Source organism: Pan paniscus, chromosome X (assembly GCF_029289425.2).
Source record: "Pan paniscus chromosome X, NHGRI_mPanPan1-v2.0_pri, whole genome shotgun sequence".
Classification (NCBI taxonomy): domain Eukaryota; kingdom Metazoa; phylum Chordata; class Mammalia; order Primates; family Hominidae; genus Pan; species Pan paniscus.
The window spans coordinates 18916820-18930284 of NC_073272.2; the positions used below are offsets into that span (position 1 = coordinate 18916820).

Here is a 13465-nt window from a genome sequence, read left to right on the forward strand (position 1 = left end):
ACCAATCATAATTTTAATCCTAATGATAATAGTAGCTGCTGTTGTCAAACAGTTACTATGTAATTGTGCTTAGCACGCTAGACAGATATTTTGCTTAATCTTCACAATATTGTGAGTTAGGTGAATTATCCCACTTTGCAGATGAAGAAATTGCAGCTCAGAGAGACTAAGCATGTGACCAGCTCACACAACGAGCAACTGCAAAGCCTGGGTTTGACTCCAGAGCCTATATCCTGTAACTGTTCTGTGCTCTGTGGATGCAGTTACCAAGGAATGAATTACTGACCTCTTCTCCAGTGGAACATGAAACAGTATTGGGTTCATTGCTGGCTTATTCCACACATTGATTAGAGGACCTGTTGTTTGCTGGCATTCAGCTTAGGTATCAAGAAAATGATAGGGAAGCAAGACAGATCCTGCCCTCCAGGTGCTTACCATTCGTTTATCATGTTCTGTCTCTCACAGGTGACTTGAGTCATGGATTTTGGTAATCATTCTTGCTGAGAATTCAGTCTCTTGGACCTTCTTGTGGCTCTATTTACCCCTCTCTCTCAGCCTGGTTGGGGAATGATGGGGTGGAACAGTGGTGTGCTGGGCCATTGGTTCTACATCTTCTGTGACTGGGTTTAGCAAACGGCTTTCTGTTGTGTTCTTGCCTAGCGGAGATGGGGGACAGGTGAAAACTAGGCACCAAATGACATTTAGAATACTGACAGAATGCTGGAAAGGCCCTGGAGGCAGCAGCAGGATTGTCTTCTCGTCTGCCTAGAATTTAGCTGCTGCCTTTGTGATCCCCATTCTTGGAATCCACCTGGATCCTTGGATGATAAAGCCTGAGTTCGTTTTTCTGACCTGCCAATATTGCAAACCTAAAAAAAAAAAAAAGTTACCTATTATCCACACCTTGGCAAAGTTCTACAGATGGACTTTTTTTTTTTTTTTTTTTTTTTTTTTTTTTTTTTTTTGAGACAGAGTCTTGCTCTGTCACCCAGGCTGGAATGTGGAGTGCAGTAGCGAGATTTTGGCTCACTGCAACCTCCGCCTCCCAGGTTCAAGTGATTTTCGTGCCTCAGCCTCCTGAGTAGCTGGGATTACAGGAGCGTGTCACTACGCCCAGCTAATTTTTGTATTTTTAGTAGAGACGGGGTTTCATCATGTTGGTAGGCTGGTCTCAAACTCCTGGTGTCAAGTGATCCACCTCCCAAAGTGCTGGGATTACTAGCGTGAGCCACCATGCCCGGCCAGACTATTTTTTAAGTGGGATTTGACTTTTTTTTTGGTTGCAAATTTGACTTTTAAACAAAATCTTACTGCTGAAGATTTTGCCCAGCTGCAAATATTTATCTATAGAACCATGTGGCATATACCCCCATTCCCTCTATGATGAATGGATGAGAAAACAATTAAGAAGCCTAGTTAGTTTTGCAAGAGCACCTGTGGCCTTGCCCAGACTAGGGCCTTGGAGACTTGGTTTTCTCATCTCTTAAATGAAGAGTTTGGACCATCAGTGGTTCCCAGTTGATCTGGGCTGGCTACATAAAAATCACTTAGGGTGCTTGTTAAAATATAAGTTTCTAATGCCCCATCCCTAAGGGATTCTGATGAGGGAAGTCTGGAATAGCATCTACAAGTCTGAATTTATAAAAAGTTCCCCAGATAATTATCCTGCTCTGGTTATATTTGGGAGCCACTGGGCTAGAGGGTCTAGAACAAACATAATTAAGTTAGGGAGAAACTTCCGATGTGCTTGAAGATTTGGGGAATACCTATATGCCTGGAGCAGGTTCCATATGGGCGAACTAACCCAGTTATGTTGCAGAGGTAAATTGGAGCCAGAGGATGGAAGACCTTTAACTGGCTGAGGGATTGTGTTGTGTGCCATAGGCTTTGGGGAGCCAGTGAAGGGCTTTGAGAAAAAGCATTTTGATTAGATGGTGCTTTACCAGATTAATTTCTCAGTGGTGTGCAGGGTGGATCAGAGTGCACTAGAACTGAAGGCTGGAAAAAGACCCAGTGAAGTCTTTGCAGTGGCACAGGTGATAAGTGTGACGAGTACCTGGACTCAGATGGGACCAGTGGGACCTTTGTAAAGCTAACCTGCCTCAGTGGAACTGGAATCTGAGACATACTGTTTTAAACTCCTTAAAAAATGCATAATTTATTAATGTCATGTTCATCTGCCTAAACTATTTTAATTAACTATTTTTATTATGTTTTTGTCCAGGAGGTTTTAAAGGAGCCCTGTAAATAAATTCATGCAGAGAAGTAGTTGGCAGCAGCAACAGCTGCTACCGCAGGGAGAAGGGACCCCCTTCTGGCCAGGCAGCAACCTCATTCTCACCCTGCCTCCATACTCTAAGCCAAAGCGAGAGGAGAGGGGAGTGCAACAGGGGCCCCTGGAGTTGGATCTGCCAACCACAGTGGAGAATGCACCTCCCCAAGGGTTAGGTGTGGAATATGGCATTTGGCATTAAGTCAAATAGAATGTTCTTCCTTTGTTCCTCTAAAATCCAGTCTATAGTCAATGTTTCTCAAAGTATGTTCCACAGAACATTAGTTCTTCAGGATGTTAATAGAAGTTACATGAGAATAAGGAGATGAAACCAAATAAATTTGGGAACTGATGGGCTACGCAAAGGCAAGTGACTTCCTTTCAGAATTTCAGAGTGTGTAATGTTCTATGTGCTCAGTGAATCTCCAAGGGGGAGATAGACCAGGCAGTGTTTCCTAAGCTTATCTGTAGATTCTTCTTCCCCCTAGGCCAGGGGCTGACAAATTATGGCTCATAGGCCTCATCTATCCCACCACTTTTTTTTTGTAAATAAAGTTGATTGGAACACGGTTGTGCCCATTCATCGTATTGTCTGTAGCTGCTTTAGCACAACAGGAGAGTTGCAGAGTGGCTACAGAGGTAGTCTGGCCCTCAAAGCCTAAGATATTTACTATCTGCCCATTACAGAAAGGTTTGCTAATCCCTGCTCTAGACAATTCATGGAACTGGTGCTTCCTGGTACCCCCTTTCAGAGATGCTACTAGAAGAAGATATACATGGGTTGTTCTAGCACTGCTTTATGATAAATCTGCCTCATTTTATTCTGTTTCCATACTGCCATCATTCCTGCCTCTTGCTTTAAACTACTTTATCTCTCAACCATTTACCCATTATCCAGGATCCAAACCTGGGTTCCATGTGTCCTTATCTTTTCTTGCACTCACAACATTCCAAAAATGGCCAAGGGTGTCTTCAATTTCCAGTCTGGGTAGCTCTTAAGTCAGCCCGAACCCATTCCTACCAACCTGGCCTAGATGACCGTCATCTTTTCTTTTTCAGCATTCGAATTAGGCTCCTTTTCCCCAGGTATGAGTTGCCTCTAGTCCTTTTTACTCACTGGATCTAGAATAACCTTTGTAAAATACAAATCTAGTCAGATTGATTCCTTACTAAAAATCCTTCAGTGGCCCCTGTGGCCCTCAGGATAAGCTCAGATCCTCAGGATGGATGTGTGTCAGTCTGGTTGGGCAAACAGAAACTACTCCTGGTATTTCCTACTGGAAGAGATTTAATTTAAGGAATTAGTTACTTAAGAAAAGGAGTAGATATTTCCAGGCTTCTGCCTGCTGTGGCATAGAGAAGGGCGTGGAAATGGGGGATGGTGTTGAGTGTCTAGCAAATGACCCAGAACAAACCAGGTCTGGGAAACCATGTGTTACCCCCTGCTGCCCTTCTCCAGCTTCAGCTCTCCCATTTTTCTCCTGACTCCTCACCCTTCCTCCACCCTGTAAGTCCCCAAACTCTAGATATATCAGGATGCCTTTTTGTCCCCCAGAAACTTGAAACAACTGACATTTACGAACTCACAGTCTCTTTGGGTCAGGAACTTGGGAGTGACTTAGCTGGGTGGTTCGGGGTTACATCCTCTCATGAGGCTTCTGTCAAGATGTCTTCCAGGGCTGCAGTCATCTGAAGGCTTAACTGGAGCTGATGATCCACCTCTAAGATGGCTCACTCACAGGGCTGTTGGCAGGAGGCCTCACTTCTTTGCTGTATGGACCCCTTGTTAGGACTGCTTGGGTGTCCTCACAATGTGGCAGCTGACTGTCTCCAGAACAAGTGATATGAGAGTGAGAGATAGACATAGAAACAGAGACAACAAGGAGGAGCATACTAGAGTGCTTTCAGTCCCCTCTCCTGGGAGTACGTTGCATAGTGTCTCAGGTCAGCTTCCCTAGAAGCAGAACCTGAGATGAGGATTCTTGAAAAGTGATTTGTTGAAGGAGTGCTCTTTAGGAAAAAACCTAGAAGGAGGAGAGGGAAGAAAAGTAGGGAAGGGGAAGGAGCCAAGCAATGATATAGTCTCAGATAAAATCTGACCTTGGCCTGATCCACACAGGCAGGATTCTGGTACATAATTGCATAATAGAGTTAACCCTGTTTGAGACAGGGGACTGGCCTTTTATATCCTTCTCTAAGTCAGTCATTATAGGCTGCTGGAGGTGGGGGTGGGAGGTAGGCTCCCATTAGTTGAGAGTAAGTCTCTAGAGAAGAGGGTGGCTGTGAGTCCTCAGTAGCTAACACTCAGAGCAGCTGGGGGATGGTGTGCCAGCCAGGGAAAGGTGACCCAGGTGGGGCCAACACAGCACCTACTACAGTGGGCCTCCTCCTACCCATGTCCCAAGCACCTACCATGGTCCCTGACATACCAGAGGTACGAAAGAAATATCTGTGTAATTGAATAAATGAATGCATAGAAATGCTTAGCCTCTCTGGACCTGTGTCCATTTCTGGGAAGCCAGCTCAGCAGGGATCATATTGTCCCATCAACCATGGGAATGGTCGAAGACCCAGGACAGTTTGCCACATCATGAGTGGCAGCACTGTCTAAGTCCAGGATTTTCATTGCAAAATTAGAATGAAAGTATATTTGCCATTTGTGAATAAAGAAGTATTAATATTACAATATTAGATATATATTTTTAAAAGGAACTTTAGCTCACATTTCAGTGAGCTCTTTGCTAAAAGTACATTTTCCTGGTTTGTCACATCCTGACTGGGTACATGTTGTTACACATGGAACCGTGAGGGCAGAACTGCCATTTGTTATATTAATCGTAATCCATATATCTGTTTTTTTCCCCACAAGAATCAGTCACTGGATTTCAGTTCAGAAAACCAAAACTGTCAGACAAAGCCATATTATCATGTTGGCAGAGTTGTTCCCCATGACCCCAAATACACAGAGGAGGAAGAGAACCACTGAGGCCCCTTGTTTTCTTGGATTATCATTCTTCCAAAGTTGGTAACTTAGAAAAGTCTCAAGAAATAGCAAAGAAACCTCCCCACCTTATTCTGCTTTCCACATCCCAAGCCTAACATAAGCCTCAAACTATTTTTATGAAGGAAAGCTTATTGTGAAGAGGGTCTTTTACATGCCTAAATCTCATCTTTAGTTTTTCTTATCACACAGCCGGTTATCTTTGCCCATCTCTTTTCCTGGGATAATGTCTGGCTCTGTCAAGGCTGTGCCTTATTCTGGGACCTTCCTAATGCCTGTGTTCCAGGTCCCTCCTGAGATTCGCTCCTCCGAATGCTTGATAGATGGATCAATTTAGGGGATTGGTGGTCAGATTTAGCCTGACATAACACCATGCAGTGGTCTGTTACCAGACATAGAGCTGGAAAACCCAGGCCCTTGCATACAAGTTCAGGAAGGTAAATTTGCAAATGAAAAACATTTTAAGACACATCTCACAGCTGCTTCCTCATCCCCCACCCTATTGTTTGTGTTTTTAGAGATGTTTAAGAGAAAAGGAGGCAATAACAAAGACACTCTGCTGTGCTTTGGAATCCTCATTTATGTTGAAAAAGGGTCCATTTATCATCTCCTTCGATATTTCCACAAGGAGACTTTGCTCATCTCACCAGGGAATGGAGTGGTAGAGCAAACACTTCTCTGTCCACCTGATGATGGAGGAGAACCAACTAACTGAAAGGCAGAGAGCCTGAAATTATTATCCTCTCTCTGCCTGCCTGCTGCAAGATATTGCTGCATACCTGTGGTCCCTGCAGGAGGCTGCATGCGTAGACTTGGGCCAGAACATATATTACCTTCCAAGCAATAGATTTCTAGGTAAAAGGCAAGAAGGGGCCTCAGGTTCAAGTTGCATTCTTCAGCGGGATTCACAGGAGGCCCTGCATTCAGGGGGTTACTGGGCCCTCCTTCAGCTGTTAATAAAACTGACTTTTGGCTCATAGAGCTTGGAGTATGCGTCCATTTGTATGAACCTCCAGGGAAAGCAGGGTGAGGGCTTGTGTTCCCTAGACTCCTGGCAGTGAATGGCTCCTGGACAGCTTTGCTTGGTTGTTTCCCAGGTACTTCAAACTCAATCTGCCTAAAGATGAGTTCCCCCTCACTCCTGCTTCTCCTGTGTTTCCCATCTTGGGGATTGACCTTAGTGTTCTTGTGGTAGCCCTGGCTGAAATTATGGATGTTGGAGCATGGGAGGCCCTTTGTGAACTTACTTTTGGGTCTTTCTCACCATTCCCACACATTGCTCTTTTAGCCCAGGCCTCAGCTGAGACATCACCTGCTCCTGAGTCTTTGCCGACCCATGAGACTGGGTGCTTCTGTATTCCCCATACTTGCCCTCCACAGTCCACTGAAGCAAGTTGGCTTTGTCACTTCCCTGTTGCTCCCACTAGACTTCAAGCTTCTCTTAAGCAGGATCTGTATCTTGTTCATCCTTGAGTGCCAGTGCTAGCACAGGGCCTGCCTGTAGTAGCTGCTTAATAAATATGTCTTGAATGAGTAACACTCAGGCCTGAGAATACCTGAGACTGTATGGCATAGTGGTTATAAGCTTAGCTTTGGAAATCAAGGCCTGTGTTCAGACTCTGCTATTTGTGTGATTTTGGGTGAGTTCCTTAACTTCTTGATCTTCAATTTCTTCACCAATAAGATGGGGATAATAACTACTTCCTAGGGCTGTGATGATGAATTGCAATGATCCATGCAAAGCCCTTTGATCAATGTATGACGCATAGTAAGTGTTGTGTGCATCATAGTACCTATTAGTAACAACAACAACAATATAGTTATCGTTAATGGAAGGGAGAAAGCTATAAGAACTAGTTGGAACTAGAAGTCAGGAATATTGAGTGCTTGCATAGTGGATTTAGAGGAGATGGGGAATTGCTTGGGATAAAATGTAGGAACAGATGGGATTACCCTGGGAGAGAATGAACAAGGAGGGAAAAATGGGTGGAGCAACTAAAGACAGAACCTTGAGAAATCCTACATTTGAGGGATAAGAGGAGTCAAAACAGGAAAAAGGGTGAATGACTACAGTTAGGAGATTGCAGCTTCTCAGATGCCAGGGGCAGGAGTTTAAAAAAGATAGTCAAAGGTGCTATACTGGGCAGAAGATCAATGAGGAGAAGACGAGAAGAGGTAGCCATAACGTGTTAAATGGGGGTATGTTAGTGCCCTTGGGAACTAGCCATTTCAGTGGAGTCAGAGGAAGAAGCCATGCTCTGAAGGAGGTTAGAGAAGGCCAGGTTAGGGATGAAGTGGGCATACTAAGTCAGTTTGTTGTGCTACAATGTGTGTTTCTGTAATGAGGATTATCTGTGGGTCAGTAGATGACTGGTGTCAGTATGATGTAGAAGTCACATTGGTTCATATGTAGGGTTCATTCTCAGCACATGAATGTTTTGGCATCACTGGCTACTAGTGGCTGAAAGCAGACCAACACACCTGAAGGCAGAAGACTGGGGGAAATGGGGGACATAGAGAGCTGCTCATGAGGCGCAGTCACCCTGTGTTCTTCCACTTGACTGATTGGCACCCACTCTGTCTTGAAGTGCTTTGGGGACATTCCTTGCCAATCTTGGTGAGTTTAGTCACTGATTCCATTCCACTCAGCACCCTTGACCCTTCTGATAACTCCTTCGACCACAGTCCCCCTTCCTTTTTTAAGAAGGGCCATATTTACTAGAGTGTTTTTTTTTCCCCAAACTGTGTCCAGCTTTATTAAAGATACTTTTTGTGAACAATCATGGTATTTCAGGCAGGACATGAGTGACAATCATTAATAGTATACAACTTTCAGACTCCCTCCTTCAATGGACTTCCAAAATCAGAAAGCCATGGTAAAACCCAATGAAGTCTTCATTTGGTACCCTGAAGAGGGAAAGTTCAGAGTGAGGGTTGACATTTCACATTCAACGTGCTGTTTAACAACTTTTCATGAGCTGACCCTGACTTTCAGGAAATGAAATGAAAATGGCAGAATTTATCTGAAGATCCACAATCTAGAAACAGAGCACGGGTCTTTCAAGGGTTCTCGCTGGAAAGTCCAGATTGCCAGCCTGACTGGTAACCAGTTATTGGGGGCCAGACCCCAACAGGTATCTGGGTTTGAGGGAGTTAAGTGTATACTGAAGGCAGAGAGGGAGAGGGGGACATAAAGAGGAATTTGTTTCTCCACACCACAAGGCCTTTGTGCGAAGGTGACTGTGTGTGTCAACGTCAGACAGTCCCTCTTTCTGGGAGCCAAGAAGATGTCTTTCAAAACTAGAAGGGAAAGGTGTTTTCTCCACATCAGTCCAGCTTCGTAGATATTCTTTTTCTTTTTTTTCTTTCCTGAGATGAAGTCTTGCTCTTGTTGCCCAGGTTGGAGTGCAGTGGCACGATCTTGGCTCACTGCAACCTCCGCCTCCCGGGTTCAAGTGATTCTCTTGCCTCAGCCTCCTGAGTAGCTGGGATTACAGGAACCCACCATCACGCCTGGCTAATTTTTGTACTTTTAGTAGAGACGGGGTTTCGCCATGTTGGTCGGGCTGGTCTCAAACTCCTGACCTCAGGTGATCCGCCTGCTTCGGCCTCCCAAAGTGCTGGGATTACAGGCATGAGCCACGGTGCCTGGCCTCAGAGACATTCTATTAGTGACATATACCCCTTCTCCATAAAACAACAATGACGTGTTCTGTGTGCTAACAACATGGCTTAAAATAAAGACATAAAAACAATTCTGCATTTTTATAAAACTTAAAAAAAAAATAATACTTCAAACTGCACAGTCACCAGAAATACACATTTATCAAAAATGCACACACTTCTCTTGGCATCCCCAGCGCCTTCAACTTTCTGTGCCTGCTCTGTTTTGGCCTCTGCATTTTCTGCAGAGTTATTCCCCTCCTTGCCAGCATGGTCTTTTTCCTTTTTCCCCTTTACCTTCTCTCCCTTCTTTGCAGGGGCCTCTTTAGGCTTGGGCTTTGGAGGAGCAGGTTTGGCAGACAACCTTGCAGATCTTCTCTGTGGTTTGTCCTTACTTTGGTTTTATCTCCTTTAGCGTCCCCTTCAGCCTTTCTCTTGGGCATGGTGGCGGCGACTGCAGTGGAATGTAGGTGCTGGATCTGGGGATGCAGCAGTGCGTGGGGTTTGGTTGGCCTGGGGGATAGTTCTTACCTCTTCTTCTTCACACTGCTCATAGAGTATTTCTTTATTAGAAATTTAACATTTAAAAAATTCAGTGTTTTTAATGATGTTGATTGTTTTTGTTGGTGCTCAAGTTAAAATCTTGTTTTCAACCCTGTTTTTCCGATAAGCCTTGTTACTTTTAGAGTTTGTTGTTGCGAAGCATTAGTTTTTTAGCAATACATATGTTCAATTACAGAAGAGATTCCCATGATTCCTTTTCCTAAGGTTGAACAATCTGGGAAGGAGGATGGGAAGGTTAATAGCAGCATCTATGGGAGGTTTTTCCCAAGGATCAGCAGACTTAAGCATTCTTGGCTGCAACTTGGCCTAAATCAGTTTTCCCTTGGTGACTATCTTCCTAAGTGCTCTTTATTATATATTTAGGTGATTGTGGTTTTGCATTTCTGTCCTCTCTCTGATCTCTTGCTACAGTCTGAACAAGTGTCGGAGGCCGAGTTACTCCCACAGCTGAGCAGAGCCCCATCCCAGGCTGCAGAAAGTAGTCCAGCAAAGAAGGTAAGGTCAGCCTGAGGATGCTGTCAGATGGCGTTGCGAGTCCCACCCCGGGCTTCTTATCTCTATTAGCTGATCTATTGTTTTAAGGTTTCTGTGTCCTGAAATGAATGTCAATGATCCAGATTTCCTAGAATGTGGGTTCTTTGTGAAGATTGGGGTCCTGAAGATTCCTGGGCTTGACCCTTGATGCATTTTGTACATGACAGTACATACTCAACCTCCTTAGCCCCCCAGCTAAACATGGTGGCCTTGTTTATGGCAAGAGCTAAAAGGGCTGTGGGGAGGGACAGATGTCTTTAGCAAAACCCCATCCACCTGCTAAGCCTCTGTGAATACCTCTTGGGGTGGGGTAGTCTCTCCTTTTTGGTCTTTGTACCATGGTTTCCTCTTGTATCGTGGCATTTTCACCTGGCATCTGCCCAGCCATGCCATTGGGTCACCTGTAATTTGCTCAGTAAGTACCCCTCACTCATCATGCTCTCCATTCGTCTCCTCACCCTCTTCTTGTCCTTCTCCCAGGCTCTTCTCCTTTCAGAGAGAGTGGGCCTTGGGCTCAGGAGCACAGGTGAGGTAGAGTCCTCCAAAGAAGCAGACCAACTGTGTCCTTCCAGAATACACTGTGGCTCTTTTTCTTGACTTTATGTAGGAATTGGGGATAGGAGAATGATGAGCATATGACTAAGACCTTTAAAAACTTCCAAAGCTTAGGTTTTTTTGTTTTTTTTGTTTTTTTTTTCTGAGACGGAGTCTCGCTTTGTCGCCCAGGCTGGAGTGCAGTGGCGCGATCTCGGCTCACTGCAAGCTCCCAGGTTCACGCCATTCTCCTGCCTCAGCCTTCCGAGTAGCTGGGACTACAGGCGCCTGCCACCAGGCCGGCTAATTTTTTGTATTTTTAGTAGAGACGGGGTTTCACCGTGTTAGCCAGGATGGTCTCGATCTCCTGACCTCGTGATCTGACCGTCTCGGCCTCCCAAAGTGCTGGGATTACAGGCATGAGCCACTGCGCCTGGCCAAAATTTAGGTTTAAAAGGCTTCAAAGTGAGGCAGGAGCCTATCTTGTCTTCAGTTAGGAAAGGCCCCATGGTGTGAGATGCACACAGGGTCTGTGTGAGTTTCAGGTGACAAGAAGTAATAGACTTCTTGAAACATTTAAAAAGAAAAAGAAAAAAGGGAAGACCACTGGACTCTGATGCCTGTGTCCCCCCAGTTCTTGCTGAGCCATGGGTCAGTAAATAGAGTACCCTCCTGATCTTGGGGTTGGGGCTAAAGGCATGTGGGACACTGGAAGGAAGAGTGGAGGGAACATTGAAATGTTTAACTTTTTAATTTTTATTTTGTTTTAAATCCACAGGATGTACTGTATTCTCAGCCACCATCAAAGCCCATTCGTAGGAAATTCAGACCAGAAAACCAAGCTACAGAAAACCAAGAGCCTTCTACTGCTGCAAGTGGGCCAGCTTCTGCAGCAACCATGAAACCGCATCCAACAGTCCAAAAGTAAGTAGACCACATAAACAAGAGTGAGGTAGGAATCTCGCTCTGAGATGTCGACGGATATGTAAATGTGTTGACATTTACGTGCACACCAACAGAAGGATTTCATGGTTGTAAGTTTATCTTGCTCATCTCTGTGATGGGATTCAAGTCTCCCAGTCACATAGAAGGCTTTATAAGCTATAGGACTTAACCTGACCTAAAGGCGCGGGCGAGTCCTAGGCTGTGGTGTTTGGTTTGGTTTGATTTCTTTCCCTTCCTCTCACCTTCTGTTGTTTCCTACTCCTCTTCCTTGTGAGGGCCCAGATTTTCCTGGCAAGACGAAAGTATTGTAAGTGGCAATTTTGCCTCTCTGCCTGTGTTATCTCCTTTTCCTTCAGGGCAAATGGCTAGCTCCTTCACCCACAGACACACTTTCAGTAGGTGTGGTATGTGATTCTTTTAAAATCTCCGTAAAGAGTTTCTGTTGTTGGTCGCCTCAGCACAGAATGGATACATGCAGAACTTCCATTATATTTATCTAACCAGCTGGAACAGGTACTGGAGGGAGGGTGAAGACACCTGTGGACATGGCCAGGGACTGAGACAATGATGCTCTGGACAAACTATCCTTCTCTGTAAAACTTTGGCTTTGAGAAGAGCCATCACTTGCTTCAATTTCTTTGTAGTGAAATTGAGGGAGGTGTTGAGGACAGAAACCTGCTCCTGTCACTTGACTGCAAGTGAGCCTGACCGGTCACTAACATAAATGCTCAAGACCCATCATGACCCTGCTTTTGGGGTCTTGCAGGTCTCAGATGCTGCTGCAGATTTTCTTCTGCTTACACGTTGTAGAACGAAAAGCAGCAGGTTCTGTGGGAGATGTTAGCAACTTGTCTTTGAAGCCAAAGTCCCATTCTGAATCTCTGCAGCCCTCTCCTTCAGAAGATTTTCTTTTTTTCAAGTGGACAGGTCCCTGGTGGTATCAGTCCATAAAGGGAGTATATTTTGTTCATCACATTCACCGAGAACTTTGACCATCTTCCAGCCCCTGTTAAGCCTGGAAGGTGAAGAATCCCTATCAGGGACAAAGATGGCTCAATTTTCTTCCATGTTCTACCCCAGCACTCCACTTTAATTTCAGCTTTATGTTCATTTTAGTCAGCAGTGGCTTAACAGTCTCCAGAGTAGATGTCAGGGCATCTGGTGGAGTTCATACAGAGATCTTTTCTTTTTCTCTTTTTTATAACGGCTTTATTGCAATATAATTCACATAGCATACAGTTCATGTTTTTAAATGTACAGTTCAGTGGTTCTTAGTTTATTCACAAAGTCATGCAACCATCACCACAATCTAACTTTTGTCATGCCTAAAATAATATATATCCATGCCCATTAGCAATCACTCCCCATTCTCTCCTTCCCCCTCAGCCCCTGGCAACCACGAATCTCCTTTCTGTCTCCATGGCTTTGCATATTCTTGTCATTTCACATAAATGGAATAATGAAACGTGGTCTTTTGTGACTGGCTTCTTTCACTTAGCATAATATTTTCAAGGTTCATCCAAGTTGTAGCATAAATCTGAACTTATCTTTTTATGGCTGAATAATATTCCATTGTATGGATAGACCACATTTTATTCATCCATTCATCAGTCGATGGACATTTTGGTTATTTCTGCTTTTTGGCTCTTAAGAGTAATGCCACTATACTGTTTGTGTACATGTTTTTGTGTGGACTTACGTTTTCATTTCTCTTGGGTCTGTACCTAGGAGTGGAATTGCTAGGTCATGTGGTAACTCTGTCTTTAATATTTCGAAGAACTACCACACTTTTCATAGTGGCTGCACCATTTTATGTTCCCGTTGGCAACGTATGAGGGTTCCAATTTCTCCATTTTGTCAACACTTACCTTTTTTTTTTTTTTATTATAGCCATCCTAGTGAGTGTGAAGTGTGATCTCATGGTTTTGATTTGCATTTCTTTTGTGGCTAAC

The 13465-nt window shown here is 44.4% G+C and overlaps 1 protein-coding gene and 1 pseudogene across 6 annotated transcripts in view; one reads left to right on the forward strand and one right to left on the reverse strand.

The window, feature by feature from the left end:
* Window positions 1-13465, forward strand: part of REPS2 (RALBP1 associated Eps domain containing 2) — a 202365-nt gene that overhangs the window by 172967 nt on the left and 15933 nt on the right. For all 6 annotated transcript variants that reach the window (XM_034950360.3, XM_034950359.3, XM_055106835.2 and 3 more), the window contains 2 exons: window positions 9912-9995; window positions 11347-11492. In XM_034950360.3, the coding sequence (XP_034806251.1) occupies window positions 9912-9995; window positions 11347-11492 (230 nt within the window). The remainder of the gene's footprint in view (window positions 1-9911; window positions 9996-11346; window positions 11493-13465) is intronic.
* Window positions 7956-9379, reverse strand: LOC112438329 (non-histone chromosomal protein HMG-17-like; annotated as a pseudogene).